This window comes from Cyanistes caeruleus, chromosome 7 (genome assembly GCF_971803275.1).
Source record: "Cyanistes caeruleus chromosome 7, bCyaCae1.hap1.1, whole genome shotgun sequence".
Classification (NCBI taxonomy): Eukaryota; Metazoa; Chordata; class Aves; order Passeriformes; family Paridae; genus Cyanistes; species Cyanistes caeruleus.
In genome coordinates this window covers 39,610,102-39,625,707 of record NC_141707.1, presented here as the reverse complement: position 1 = coordinate 39,625,707, position 15,606 = coordinate 39,610,102, and the positions used below count along the sequence as shown (strand labels likewise).

Here is a 15,606-nt window from a genome sequence, read left to right as displayed (position 1 = left end):
GGGAGCCATTCCCTGTGTCCTGTCCCTCCATCCCTTGTCCCCAGTCCCTCTCCAGCTCTCCTGGAGCCCCTTCAGGCCCTGCAAGGGGCTCGGAGCTCTCCCTGGATCCTTCCCTTCTCCAGGGGAACATTCCCAGCTCTCCCTGCATCCTTCCCTTCTCCAGGGGAACATTCCCAGCTCTCCCTGGATCCTTCCCTTCTCCAGGGGAACATTCCCAGCTCTCCCTGGATCCTTCCCTTCTCCAGGGGAACATTCCCAGCTCTCCCAGCCTTTCCCTGGGATCATCTCCATGCTCTCCTCTGGATTTTCCAACAGCTCCATGTCCTTTCCATGCTGGAGATCCCTGAGGAAAAACATCTCAGTAACAACAGGAAAACCTGGCCATGAACTTCAGCTCCAGGTTTTGGACACAGAGGAGTTTCCCCGAGCTGAACCCACGTGGATTTTCCCAAAAAGGCTTTCAAAGGAGGAATTAGGAATCCTGTCGTGTGCATTTCTCCCTCAAAGCGAGAGCAGCAATCTCCGAGGGAAGAATTTAATCAAAGCCAGCTGCTAATTACTTTCCTGACACCAGGGGAGAAGGATGTTGGCATCCGAAAGATCTGGAAGATTTTTCCTTATTAATATTTGATAAATCTGTAATTGGATCGTTTGATTCCGTAGTCTCCTTTGAATAGAAACTTTATTGAAATGAATCTTTATGAATTCAGGCCACAAACTTCAGGGGCTGATAACTCATGGATTGATTGGAGTATCTGGAAGTGGCAGCCCTGGAGAGGAGATAAATTGGGATTGCTTAAGGACAAGTCAATACAGGCTGGAGGACTTAAATTACACTCTGTAAAGAGTTAAAGTTGAATTTTTCCAATTTCTCATCTCTTTTTATTATTTTCTTCTTCCTGAAGTTCAGAGATTCCACATGAATATTTAATTCAAAAGCAAATGAAAATTAAGCGCGCTAACATTGAATTAATAAAGGAGTTGAGTGGCGTCCAACAGTGAGCAAATATGCTCATGAAAAAGTCCAAAAATCTAAATTGCAACGTTATAGCTACTTAATACATCACATTGCTTAGGAATGGATATCACAATCTCCTCTTGATCCCAATAAAATAAAGCCAAAACTTTATTAAATGCAATAAGGACATTGTAAGGCTGAGTATTATTATTACCATGGACACAAACCCAATGTCTTGCCCCGATTTTGAACTCTGGAAACCTCTGGAATTGGTTTGTGTTAATAAATGTCTGCTAATAAGCCAGTGGCAAAGCAAAATAAATGTCCAGAAACCTCTGGTTCAGAAGGAAAATAAATTCAAGGCCTTGTGCAGAGTCACTGAGGGATGGGAACGCCCAAACTTTTATTTGATAGAGATTAAAATTCCCTTTCCTTAACCAGCAACGCTGTCTGGAACAGACAGCAAAGAAATGACAAAAAATGAGAAAAACCAGCTTTAATCTTTGGGGCTGTGACCACTCCCTGGGGAGCCTGTCCAGAGCTTTCCCATTAAAAAAAAACCCAAAAACAAGAGGGAGGGAAGCCACTGAAGAAGGTTTTAAATATTTTTATTATTACTTTGTATAAGTTATTTGAGGTATTTCCCTGAAGTCAGAGTTTTGTGGCAGAAGTGCCACTAATGCTCCCCATTCCCAGCGAACATCTGTGCTTTTCCTTAGCGAAAATACCCCCCACATCCCCAACCTTTCAATAAAACTCCTTTTCCCCTTTTTCTCCCCATTTTTCACTTCATGGATCACCAGGAATGACTGAGGGGGGGATGAGGGCGGCTGACGCTCCGTGACTACCCCCTGGTGCCCCCCGCGGGTACTGCGGCACCCGCGGCCGCCCTTCGCCACCTCACCCGGGGCAACCCCCGCTTCGGAGCACCGAGGGGACACCCCGGACCCGCCACGACCGATCCCAGCCCCGCCGATCCCACGGGAACCTCCCCAGCCCCGCCGGCCCCGCCGCCATCGCCGCTTCCCCCTCACGGCCTCCCACCGCCCCTCCCGCAGCCCTGAGCAACCGAACGCCGAGCGGCGGATTCCGCGCGGTTCCGCGCCGCGCCCATCGAGGTGTCGGCGGATCGACTGGCTGGGCCAGGGGGCGCGCGGAGCGGGCGTGGCGGGGGCGGGTGGGCGCCGCCATTTTGCAGGAAGAGGTGAGGGGAGCCGGGGGTTCCTTTTTCTTTTCCTCTTTTCCCGCTTCCTTCTCCCGTTTTCCCGTTTCCTTCTCCCTTCCCGGGAGCTGCCGCTGCCTGACCCCGGCAGCGCCGCTCCTGGGACACGGGGGAGCGCGGGGAAGGCCGTGCGGGGGGCGGGCGAGGGGTGAGGAGGATTCGGGGCTGGGGAGTCGAGCGCCTTCTTTTCCCTTTCCTCTTTCTTTTCCTTCCTTTTTCTTGTCCCCTTTCTGTTCTCTCCCCTTTTCTGTTCTCTTTTCCAGGGCTATCCGGGCCTGCCAGCGAGGGGAGAGCAGCGTCTGCCATGGCCAATGTGAGTGAGTGACGCCAGATGTTGTGGATATCACGCTAACAGCGGAATTGAGGATTAAATCGAGTTGCAAACAGCTTTGGGTGGGAAAGAACCTTAAAAATAATTTCATTCCAACCTCCTGCCGTGGGCAGGGACACCTTCCATTATCCCGAGTTGCTCCGAGGCTGTGGGGATTCAGAGACAGACACAACTTCAGCTTCAGCACCCTCACAAGGAAAAAATTCCCTCCCAATATCCCCAATCCTTCAGTTTGAATATCCCAGGAATAATGTCACTGAGCATTAAATCATTTTTTAAATTTTTTTTTCCTCTGCTTTTTCTGTTATCCCGGCCTCAGCCACAGAGGAATTCTGTCTTTCTGCAACACTCAGCTGATTTCAGTCTGGAGAATAAAACACATTTTATCGATTTTATTTTTTTATTGCCCTCGCCGTGAATAATTCCTTAATTCCCTCGGTGTCGTTTCTTGTGTAATGCCAGGTGTGTAAATATTTGCATGAATGAGCTCAGTCACAACTGTAATTAGTGACAACTCCTTGCTAATAAGGAAAAACGCTCTTCTCTGCTAATTACACCTCGGCTGTAATTGTTTACATCTGTTTATATCGTCGTGCAAAAATTAATTTCAGTAGTGATTTTGCATAATAAAGAAAAAAGATTTGAGTGGGATCAGATTTTTGTTGTGTTGCAGGAACCTTTTAAAGCTCTTTTAGAAGGAGAGAGCTCCAGGCTTGAACTGTAAATAATTGATTTAAGTCGTAAATTAAATGTGTCTTTAAGCATTTGAGTTTTTATAATTTGGTAGAAATTATTTTGTATTTACACAGAAAGCTGAGAAACCTTCTACTGCCTTAGGTCCTGCTACTTTAAATACAATTTTGATATTAAACACCCAAATAGTGCCATTTATTCTCTTTTAAAAGTAAACTACTTCTGAAAGTGCCTCTTTTGATGTAAAATTGCATAAAATTTGATAGAATCAAAGCTCCAGCGTTTGAGGAAAATCCTTTTCTGTTATTTTCTCAAAAAGAATTGATATTCCTCACCAGAAAAGTTGAATTTTGCAAAAAAAACACCCACACTGTGCCAGGTGGGATTTGAATTTTCCAGGGTGACAGGCGTGGAAATAATCATGGAGACAATCCGTATCCATAATTTAATTTAAATTGTGGGGTTTCCGTGCTGTTATTTTAGATTTAAATTTTAAAATTTATTTGGAATTTAAATTTTAAAATTTATTTGGAATTTAAATTTTAAAATTTATTTTAAATTTTTTATATTTTTATATATATTTTATATTTTTATAATTTTTATGTTTTTCCTCATGCAAGAGGCCTTTAATTAACACTAAAACCACTTGTTTTTAAGGCTTTTTCTTTGCTTGGAATAGGAAAAAAATCTAAAAATAACAAATACTTCTCCAGCTTGACGTTCCAGCTGGTCATAATTAAAATTTTAATATAATTATCACAGGAGGATTTTTCTTGTGATTCAGAGAGCTGTGTTTAAATGATTATTTTGATTTTTTTTTCCCTTTCCTCAGGTGCTCTGTAACAGAGCAAGATTGGTCACCTACCTCCCAGGCTTTTATTCCTTAGTCAAAAGAGTTGGGAATGCCAAGGCTTTTTCCACTGCAGGATCCTCTGGCTCAGATGAGCCTCATGTGGCTGCTGCACCTCCTGATTTATGTAAGAAAAAACCGAATTTATTCCCTTGGAATCCCAATTTGGAAGTGGGATGATTTTTTTTTTGCTGACATTTGTCATTAAATCCTCGTGTGGGGGAAGGGTTTTCCCTTGGGTTTTCCTGCTTTGTTTTTTTTGTTATTTCTGTTATTTTTGGGATTTGCTGACTGCAAGCTTTGCAGGTCCCCGGACGGTGTGGCCGGATGAGGTGATGGGGCCCTTTGGACCCCAGGATCAGAGATTCCAGCTGCCTGGGAATATTGGCTTCGACTGCCACCTCCATGGCACAGCTTCCCAGAAGAAACCCCAAACTTCCAAGAGCCTCCCTGATATTTTAGCAGAGCCCTCAGCCAGCGAGAGGCATGAATTTGTCATGGCACAATACATCAATGAATTCCAGGTGAGAACAAACCCCCTCCTGGCTGGGAGAGAAGCAGAACTGAGCCGTCTTTTCGTCCTCAAAAAGGATTTTCTGTGCTGTTTGGAAATCTGAACTTTAGCTGGGTTGAGCAAGAGTTGCCACAGAAGGGTTTTTTTTTAGGAGAAAATATTCCAGGCTGTTTTGAAACAGCATTTTAGGAGTGATTAATGGGAGAATCTCAGCCTCCAAATGTGCTTTTTACCAAGGCTTACTGCTTTTCACCGAGTAAAATTGAAATTTCCTGCATTATTTCCTTGGATGCATCTGGATTTGTAAAGTTTGGGTAATGTTCAGGTTCTAAAAACCCCTGGAATTCACCCAGGAATCCCCCCAAGCTCACCATGAGAGGATTCTGGCAGTGATTTAAATTCACAATTCTCAGTTGAGAATTGCAGCATGATCCCAACATTCCCACAAATCCTCAGTGCTGCTGGCTCAGCTTTCCAGGCTCCTGTGGAGTGCTCAGATTTTGGGAGTCACTGAGAAAATCTCCATTGGAAAAGTGCTGGATCCTGGATTTTTGGGAATCCCAAAGGGGTTGGGGAAATAGCAGCTTCTCAGGTTCTGTTCTCAGCTTGGCCAAATCCTAAAAAACGCTAAAAAAAAAAAGGGGGCTTTCTTTTGCCCTAAAAAGCCACCAGAAAATTCTGCTTGAGTTCATTTAGTGCAACTTTTGGAATATCTGAAATCTGTCAGTTAATTAAAACAGTTAATTAAAACAGTTATTTCAGATAATTAAGAAAATTTTTTGTATTTATATACAGAATATTTATTATCTGTATTTATACACAGATGTTTAAATATATATTATGTATTTTATCTATATATAAAATTTACATATTTTTATATATTTAAAAATATATATTCTGTATTTCTATTTAATTTCTATTTTATACAATACTAATTCTGTGTTTATATATACTACACTATATATAGTATTCTATATTATTATATTATTATATATAATACTATACTATTTCTATATGTATATATATATACTTACGTATTTATATATATAAAATACTATTTCTGTATTTAAATGTATTCTCCTTTAACATAATACAGTTCCAATAAAATACAAAACTTTGGTATTTCTGTACAATATAAATATTTCTGTGTGAATTTAAGTCTAGTTTACTTTTAGTATCTTTTAAAACTGAATAACTTTTAATCTCTTCAATGATATTATTATTTGAATATGAAAACTGTGAAGTTTCATTATAAATCATCTGACACTGCTCAAGTGTTTGTGATCACCAAATCATATTTTGAATTACAAAGTTACTCCTGTTTGATATTAACTGAGAAAATTTGGATTTTCGTGGTTTTTAGGGTTCTGATGCTCCCCAGAAGCAGCAAATCAATAATGCTGAAACCTACTTTGAAAATGCCAAGGTGGAATGTGCAGTGCAAGCCTGTCCCGAGCTGCTGAGAAAAGGTTCATTTTTATTTACAGCCCAGAAATCCCAACTTTTATAAAATATAAAACCAGTGAAGGAAGTGCTCTGTCACTGATACCACAGAATGTGGTTTGGAAAAGGTTAATTCAGAGTAAATAATTTAAATAATTTTTAAAATCCCATTGAATAGAATGGAAGCTTTGCTGTTGACAATATTGAATATTTGATTTAAAACAAAATTTGCAGTTGTTGCTTTAGTGCCAGGAAAATTCTGGAGTTAATTCCCCATCCAAAATCCTGTTGGAAATTGCTTTGAAAATTTCCTTTCCAATCCTTTGGAATTGCTGAATAAAACAACAAATGGGAATCACAAAACTTCCACCAGCACTGAATTCATGCTTTGAATTGATTCAGGAAGGAAAAGACTGAAATTAAATGGGAATAAAACAGATTTAAAAAAGGGGAATCTGTCCAAAATATTGGTTTGGGTGAGGGGGGAAGCTGAGATGGAAGAACAGGGCAGACTTTGCTGTTTTCCCATTTTTTAGACTTCGAGTCCCTGTTCCCAGAGGTGAATTCCAAGCGTCTGACTGTGCTCACTGTCACCCAAAAAACCAAAAACGACATGACTGTGTGGAGCCAGGAGGTGGAGGATGAGAGAGAAATGCTCTTAGAAAATGTGAGTTCATCATCATCTTCTTCCTGGTGATTTTGAGCTCTGTTCATAGATTATTTTAAAGCATTTTGGAGTTAATCCTTTCCTCTTACAAAAGAGAGATTTTTTTATTCTTTTTTTGATTGCTTTATGTGAAATGTTTGCTTAGAATTCTTAAATTCTAATTCAGAGTGGGGTGAGCCAAAAATCTGTTAAAATGTTAATTAATAACATTTAATATTAAATGAATATATTGATTTATCTATTATTTAATAAATAATATTAATAAGAGATTAATAAACGATATTAATAAAAACACTTGATTGCTGTCCTGATCCAACAACTATTTTCTCACTTATTCCACCTTTAATCCAATGGATTTTGTGGGATTTCATTGCTGTTTTTATTTTCCTGTAATTTAATTAAGATTCCACTGCAGATTCTGTCTGAGCACTTTTCACTGGTCAAAAACGAAAAAAATCACCAATTTCTCTGGTGTTTTTTTCCACTTTAATGGATGCTTTTAATTCTTTTATCCTGGATTTCAGTTCTATTATTTCATCTTCACCTTGTCGTCTTCTTTTACCACTAGAGGGCTCTGAAAATCTCTTTATTTCCCATTTTCCACAACTTTTCCATTTCCCTACCAAGTGTCACTGTTCACTGCTGCCATTCCCCCTTAGCACCTCCAAAAAAGAACATTTCCACCTATTATTTATGAAATATCCCCAAACCCAGCATTTAATCTGTAAATAAATCATATTTATGTCAGCAATTAATCTGGGAATGTCCTAAAATGCAAATATGGGCTCTCTAAAGCAACCACAAAAGGAGGGATCTACATAAAATGACACACAAATTAAAATTCCCTTCATTTCAGTGCGTTCTTCTCTTCGAATTATTTCTGGGCTGTTGCTCTTTGGTGTTTTAATCTGTCTAATTATGTGTTAATTGGCATCTTTCTTCCTCAGGCACCTCCCTGTCAAATCTAATCCAGTCACTGAGGGGGGTGTGAGGCTACAAACAGCAAATTCACAAGGAAATGTTGCTTTGCTTGGCAGAATTCACCTGAAAAATCCTCATTTCAGGGGCTCAAAAATCAGGTTATACAGCCAAATCAAAGTATTTGTATTAATCCAGCTCAAATGTTTATTAACCTCACTGAGGAGTTGTTCCAACACCAAAAAAAGATTCTGGAGCAGGAATGTTGTGCCTAAAGTTATGATATTTGGGGTTTAAATTATAGTTTGGACATAATCATTAAAGCCATCAAATTTCTAAACACAGAATTTACTGGGGTAAAAGTGCCTTATTTTGAATTAATATAGAATTTTCTGTAAAGGGTAAATTCCCCTCATTTGGAATTAATACAGAACTTGCTGTAAAGGGTAAATTTCCCTCATTTGGAATTAATACAGAATTTGCTGTAAAAGATAATTTTCCCTTATTTTGGTCCTTTAAGGGACTGAAGCTGAATAAATCAGATTTTTATAACTTCAGAACCTTGAGCATCTTAGGACACTAATTGCAGAGAAAATCCAATTTTTAGAACTGTAAATCAATCCAGGATTTTATTTAAAACAGCTAAAGTTAGAAATAATTATTTCTGTGCAATAACCTCATTTGATACCTTTATTTTCCCAATTTCTTTTCCCCTTTCAGTTCATCAATGGTGCCAAGGAAATCTGCTATGCAATTTCTTCTGAGGGCTACTGGGCTGATTTCATTGATCCATCCTCAGGACTGGCAGTAAGTTCTTGCTGTGTGGAATTTGGCTCAAATCCAACTTTTTCAGGAGGATTCCTTTAATAAATGAAGATTATAACCACGAGCTCAGCTCTCAGTGCAGGGCCAGCAGTGTTAGGAGATGAAATTGGATTTTAGGGAACTGGAGAAGTTTTCTGCCCTCCCCAGGTAACTTGGGAACCCTGACACCTGTGCAGGTGAAGGCTTTAAAAAACCTCTTTGCACCTGTTAATGATGCCTTTGTCCCCCAAAAAATGAACTTTTTGTTCCTGTGGAACAGCGGGAGCTTTCAGTGGGAGATGAATTTTAGTCTGAGCTCTGCTAAAACCGTATCATAGTTCAAGGGGATCGTGGCAAAGCTGGGCTTAGTGGGGTTTTATTTTAAAACACTACAAAAAGCAGGGATTTATTGTGTCAACAGAGGCAAACAGGGGATGTTTGTGAGGTAGAACAGGCAGTTCAGGGGTGGAAAAGCTTCCCAGAATTCCATGGATTGAAAGAATTAGAGATTGATGGAAGTGGGGTTTTGTCTTCAGACTCCAGCAGTAACACCCTGGCCAAGAATCAGGAGTGGGTTTTAAGTCAGAAGCTTCCTCCTGAGATAAAGAACTGAAATCTCTATTTGCAACTGAAATACCAATTGAATTTAAATCTCTCTTTGCAACTGAAATACCAATTGAATTTAAATATCTCTTTGCAACTGAAACACCAGTTAAATTCAAATTTCTGTTTGCAATTTCGTCACAATTTGGCTCTTCTAATCAACTTTCTTTAGGGACTTAATTGCAAAGGTAAATTGTTAATTTTTTGCTGTTTCCTAGGAAGTTTCTGTCCTTAGTCCATGTGCTGTTTGTGCTGTTTCCAGCAGGGTTCTGCCCTGAATTCCTGCAGAGGCAGCAGAGCCTTTCCAAAGGCAAGGCTGGGATTGGGATCCAAATTCACTCCAGCGCCAAAGGAAAACCTTTCAAAATCAAACTCACCATAAAACTTCTCCACCAGCCTGGCTTTGCTTTCAAATACCCTCCAGGATTTTAAATCCTCACCTAGAAAATCATCTTTTTATATTGTTTTTTTTTGTTGTTGTTGTTGTTTTCCCTTAGTTTTTCGGGCCTTACACCAACAACCCCCTGCTGGAGACGGACGAGCGCTACCGGCATTTGGGATTTTCCGTGGATGATTTGGGATGCTGCAAAGTGATCAGGCACAACCTTTGGGGTACCCACGTGGTGGTGGGCAGCATTTTCACCAACGCTGAGCCCGACAGCCCCATCATGAGGAAACTCAGTGGTCACTGAGCCCTGCAGCTCCTTCAGGTGCTCGTGGCCTCTGTGCTCTTTGACTTGGGTGATTCTCCCTCGACATCATCGGGAATTCCTCGCTTCCCAGCCTTCTTAGAATAAAAAAGTAGCTGTTATTTATCTGTAGTCTTTTGGGAATGTGTGTTCACCACATGTGGCTTGGAAAATATGGATTGACAGCTTTGGGAGCCGCAGGAATTCCCATTTCCTCTTGGAATTTTCTGTATTCTCTTATCTCGACAGTTCTTTCAGTTTAGTATTCAGAATCCTCTGAAAATGCCACTGAAATTTCCAACAAATCTGCCATTCCTGAAATTAGGAACTGGCAAAAAAAAAAAAGTGGAGTGAGCCATAAAATTGTTCTCCCAGTATAATTAATAAAATCTGGGCTAATCACTTGCTGTTGGAAAATGAGAATGAGGTCAACTTTCAGTGGTCTCCAACTCATCCAGAGACTCCATAAAAAGTCCTTAATTACCCTGGAATTACTCATCTCTTACTGGTTTTTGTCTTCATGGTGCTTGGGATTTATTTTCTCAGTGTTAGATAAATATATTTAATTAGTTTATATATCTAAATGTAATTTAAAGTTGCTTTTGTAACTTTCTTAGGTCATTAAATACAAAAAAAAAAAAGAGAGAGCTAATAGGGCAGTGCTTGGATCTCATCATTGTTTTCCTGTACTGGATGCAATCCAGACTTGCCTCTGGAATTTGGAAATGCAAAGAGCAATTAGGATCAATTATTGCAATTAAATGTTTCATCAGGAATGTTCCAGCCTCTTCAGGTATCACAAAAACAATCAGATCGATGGGGGAACAACAGGGAAGAAATTCCTGGGCACCTGAGATACCTGGAATTTCAATGCCTCACACTTTGGCTCCAGGGATGAAGCAATAAACCAGATTTGAATCTCACCCCAGGCAGTTTTGGAGCCATTTTTCATGGAACAGTGGGAATGTGCTGGATGAGGATCCAGGAATTTTAACTTTGTCTTTTCCCAGTGTTCTCCAGCACCGTGGATCCCAAACCTGTCCCAGGGTCTGGTGTTCCCCCTCAGGCTCTAAGCCAGTCTCACCAAAGCTGTTCTGGATTTAGGAGCAGCTCCTTGATCCATGGCTTGGCTGGATCAGGAAAACTTCCCAGGGGAGCACTGAGTGCTCTCCATTCCCAATCCCCTCCCCACAGCAGCAATTCCAACGTTTTCCTGCTCCCCTGCAGTGTTGGCACCGCTCTGGATTTTCTCTGGATTTTGGGGCAGGATTGATCCCTTTGGAATGGAATTTGTGCTGTGATTCCAGAGCCCCATCCCTGATCTCTGCTATCCATAAAATTTCTGTTACTTCAAGGATTTTATTCCTATTTTTTTTTTGTTGTTTCTCCTTCTCATCCAGAGAATTAAAGAAATTGGGAATTGCTGTGTGTTGTGTCTGCTTGCAAAATCCACACGAGAGGGCTCTCACCAGACACTCGAGGGGAATTCTCTTGGATAAACATTGGAAAAATTGTGGAATGCTTCACATCCATTCTAAATATCTTGAATATTTGATTTATCTCCAGATAATTCCTGTGCTCTGGAAAGGCTGGGAGCTGTCAGGTTATTCCATTTGGAGTTCAGGTTCTGTAAGTTTTGTCCTGAAAATGGCTTTCCAATGGTTTTTTCTCCAGTGTTTTTTTCCTGAGGTAGAAATCTCACTGGAAATATTGGGAGTTTTGCCTTGACCTGGTTTTAAATATTAATGTTTTATGTCAGGGTTGAAGGGGAGCTCCAATTCCTGATCTTTTTCAAAATGGAATTTTCTCAGTAATCCCCAAAAATAGCTGGAGCTGTTCCAGTTGTGTTTTCCTCTCATTACAAGAGCCAGACTGCAGGAATGAACTTTATCCTGTAAAATCAAAGTTCTGGAATATGAGATAAAATTATTATAAAATAATATTTTATTATATATATTACTAGAATATTCTATATTATATATATTATATATAATATTATAATATTTTATTAGAATTATTTTATATAATAATGAAATCCAAACCAACTCCCAGCATTCCAGAATTATTCCTTTCTAGGGAAAGAACCAAGCTCAGGAGAAGAATTGTTGTAAGGCTTTGATTATCCTGAGGTGTTCAGTGGGATTTGGATCCTGGTTTTTTCCACCTGGAGACTCCTCTGGGATTACTTTTTTATCAGATCCCAGTGGAAGTTAAAGTAGCAAATCCCAAAAAAGTTTTCAGCCAGTGGAAAAGAGGATTTCAGAATTTTTTATGTATTTTATACTACATATTTTATATATTCATATATCTATATATGAGATTTTTAGATACATGAGATTTCTATATATATAAATATATAAATTTCAACAGCTTCATGTTGGAGTGCTACACTTACAGCTAATTATCTCTGCTTAGCTAATTAACACCAGGGGACTGGGGTGAGTATTCTGGGATTGATCTGGAGGATTCTATTCCAGATTTTCACTGGGAGTTCACTGGGTCTTATCCCAAAAAAAACCTGGAGTTGAAACACCTTGAAGTAAAATATTAATTAAGATAGGAATGAAATTGCTGCAGCACAGATTCATGCAATAATCAATAATCAAAGATTAATTAGGCATTCCCCAGGACCTGCAGAAATTCAATTTCTTACTCTTTTTTTTTTTATTTTTTTGTTTCTTCCCTGATCTTTGCAAATGCAGAAATCCATCAAATTCCAGGAATATGGCAAAATCCAGGCTGGTGGTGAAGGGTGAGGAGGGGTGAGGGATGAGTGTGGAAAAGGAAATTTGGGAATGAGGGGAGAGAGTTCATGAAGATTCATAATTTAGGGACAAAATCATGGATAAAACATTAATAATTCTTAACAGGAATCAAAGAAAATGCCATAAAAAATCCCCCAAATGGAGCTGTGTTCAGGGAATTTTATTTTAATTCCCCCTGTAAATAATGAATCATTCCCACATTTTCCTCCTGTTGAGCTCCAGGGGTTATTTTGATACAAATTGTTTTATCCTGGACACAAATCTGAGAAATTCCCATTCATTTTGGGATCCCTGGATTCTGTTTTCCCTCTCTGCACTGGGAAAACTCCACATTTTTCTATAATTTTGTCACATTTTGCCTCCTCTGTTTATTTTTTTTCTGGTGTTCCCTCTAATTCCAGGGTTGGAATTTTATCAGACGCCTCACAGTGAATATTTCACCCATTTATTTATACAAATGTACAGAATTTACACCTGTTAAAAACAACATTACAAAGCAATAGCCCTAAAAAATAAATAGGTTGCAGCTCAGCATTTCTGGGGGGTTTGGAACCCCAAACTGGTGCAGGGTGGGTTCAGACCCTTTAATTTCCCTTAATTCTCCTTTTTTTTTCCAGGGAGATGCCAGAGGAAGGACAGGCTTGGATTTTATTTTTTTTTTTGGGAATCTCCAGAGCCAGGTGGAATTTGCATAGAAAAAAAAAAAGAGATTAAAACTCTTAAATGGGTGAGGAAAGGGCGGCAGAATTCCAGGTTTGGTTGGGGGTGAGAGCAAAAAATAAAAAGTTTATTTTTTTATATTAAAAATAATTAAAAACAGTGGTGAAGGTCAATTTTTATAAAGATGTATATCTCGAATTTTAGATATATATAATTATTATTTTAATAACTATATATATGATTATTATTTCTAATAATTATATATATAATTATTATTTTAATAACTACAGAAACTTATTATTTCTAATAATTATATATATATATAATTATTTTTAATAGCCTTCCCTGTAAAACTTTCCTTCCCTGGAAAAATCACCTGGAATTAAGTGGGGATCAACTGAACATCCCTGGAAAATTCATTCCCCCAAGGCCACAAAATCCATGAGCAGATTCCTGATTTTCCAGAATATCCCACATGGATTCAGTGACCTGGGGAGCTCTGCAGGAGTCTGAATTTCCTTGTAATTCCCAAAAAAACCCACATTTTGAGCTTAAAAATACCAGAATTTGATAAAGCTCGAGTTACCTTGCAGCAGGAATAGGAGAAAAAAATGGCTCCTGAAAGAATAATTAATAATTCTTTTAAAAACAAATAATTATAAAAGAGTTTAAAGCAAGTCCATAAGTGCTTTTCTTACTGACTTTGCAAGACAAAGTTGATTCTTTTTTGAAAGTGATGTAAAACATTTTTTATATATATTTATATATATATATATATATATTTGGATCATTTTTACATTACAGGCTCACTGACTTTGCAAACCCTCCCTTTTTCCTGGCAAAATCAGCTTTTATGGAATTTTTTTTCCAGCACTTCCAAACCCTCCTCGAAGTACAAAAATAATAAATATTGCATCCGTGATTTCCAAGGAAAACAAACACCACAGAATCCGGGAAATCAAAATCCCGGGAGATGTTCGGGATGGATTTTTCCTCTTTCAGATTGTGGGCTTTGGGGTTAAAATGGGAAAATATTGGGAATATTCCCCCTAAAGCAGCTGGAATCAGATGAGAGCAGCTCTTCATCCTCCTCTTTCCTCCTGCTGAGGGATGTGGAGCTCAAATCCCGCTGGAAATGAGGAATTTTGGGGATTTCTCTGGTTCGTTTTAGGAATTCCAGAGGTTTTCCGCCTGTCCCGGGGAGCTGCTGCAGGAATTTCCTCTTTTCCAGGTGCTGCTTCCTCGCTGCCAATTCCTGCCCATCCCAGAGGAGCAGGAAATGCCGCAGCCCCCGATTAGGTGTTAATGACCGCGTGTTAATGAGTGCGTTAATGAGCTGGGAAGTGCCATCATTCCCCAGGGGGAGCCCAGCAGTGACACTTCCAATGTCGCTTCTGGCCCGAGATAAACCCGACTTTACCAGAGTTAGGCTGGGCTCGGTGGCTGCTCCGGTCCGGGTGGGATCCAGAACGATCCCGGGTGATCCCGAATGATCCCGAATGATCCCGAATGATCCCGAGTGATCCCGAACGATCCCGAGTGATCCCGGGTGATCCCGAATGATCCCGGGTGATCCCGAACGATCCCGGGTGATCCCGAACGATCCCGAATGATCCCGAATGATCCCGAGTGATCCAGAATGATCCCGAATGATCCCGGGTGATCCCGAATGATCCCGAATGATCCCGAGTGATCCCGAATGATCCCGGGATTAGCGCAGGGCTCTGGGAATTCTTTCCCGGAGTTCCTGCAGGAAACGGGAGGGAAGTGGGAATTTCACTCCCTCGGGGTTATCCCAGCGCCGGGAGGCTGGCGGGGCTCAGCTGGGACAGCGGGGTGCTGGCCCTGTCCTGTCCCTGTCACTGTCCTGTCACTGTCACCATCACTGTCCCTGTCACCGTCATGTCCCTGTCCTGTCACCATCCCCATTCCTGTCCCTGTCCTGTCACCATCCCCATTCCTGTCACCGTCGTGTTCCTGTCCTGTCACCATTCCTGTCACTGTCCTGTCCTGTCACTGTCCTGTCCCTGTTCCTGTCCCTGACCCTGTCCTGTCACTGTCACCATCCCCATTCCTGTCACCGTCCTGTTCCTGTCCTGGTCACGGTCACTGTCCCTGTCCTGCCCCTGTCACCATCCCCGTTCCTGTCACCATTCCTGTCACTGTCCTGTCACTGTCACCATCCCCATTCCTGTCACCGTCGTGTCCCTGTCCCTGTCTTGTCACTGTCCCTGGCACAATCCCTGTCGCTGTCCTTGTCCCTGTTGCTGTCACTGTCCCAACCGCTGTCACTGTCACTGTCCCTGTCACTGTCCCGTGTCACTGTCCCTGTCCCTGTCCCATCGCTGTCGCTATCCCGTCCCTGTCCCATCGCTGTCGCTATCCCGTCCCCGTCCCGCGGCTGTCGCTGTCCCCGTCCCCGTCCCGCGGCTGTCGCTGTCCCCGTCCCCGTCCCGCGGCTGTCGCTGTCGCTGTCCCCATCCCGCGGC

The 15,606-nt window shown here is 40.9% G+C and overlaps 1 protein-coding gene across 2 annotated transcripts; it reads left to right on the top strand.

The window, feature by feature from the left end:
* The first annotated feature begins 1,828 nt into the window (after window positions 1-1,828).
* Window positions 1,829-11,116, top strand: MMADHC (metabolism of cobalamin associated D). 2 transcript variants are annotated; one of them, XM_086896617.1, is made up of 8 exons: window positions 1,829-2,162; window positions 2,444-2,493; window positions 4,037-4,181; window positions 4,361-4,578; window positions 5,932-6,037; window positions 6,548-6,678; window positions 8,317-8,403; window positions 9,501-11,116. In XM_086896617.1, exons 2-8 carry the CDS (start codon window positions 2,485-2,487, stop codon window positions 9,693-9,695), a joined length of 891 nt encoding a protein of 296 aa, XP_086752743.1. In that variant the 5' UTR covers window positions 1,829-2,162; window positions 2,444-2,484; the 3' UTR covers window positions 9,696-11,116. The 2 variants fall into 2 exon arrangements, with proteins under 2 accessions (XP_086752743.1, XP_086752745.1); XM_086896619.1 differs by lacking the exon at window positions 1,829-2,162 and adding an exon at window positions 2,166-2,328.
* Window positions 11,117-15,606: the final 4,490 nt, after the last annotated feature.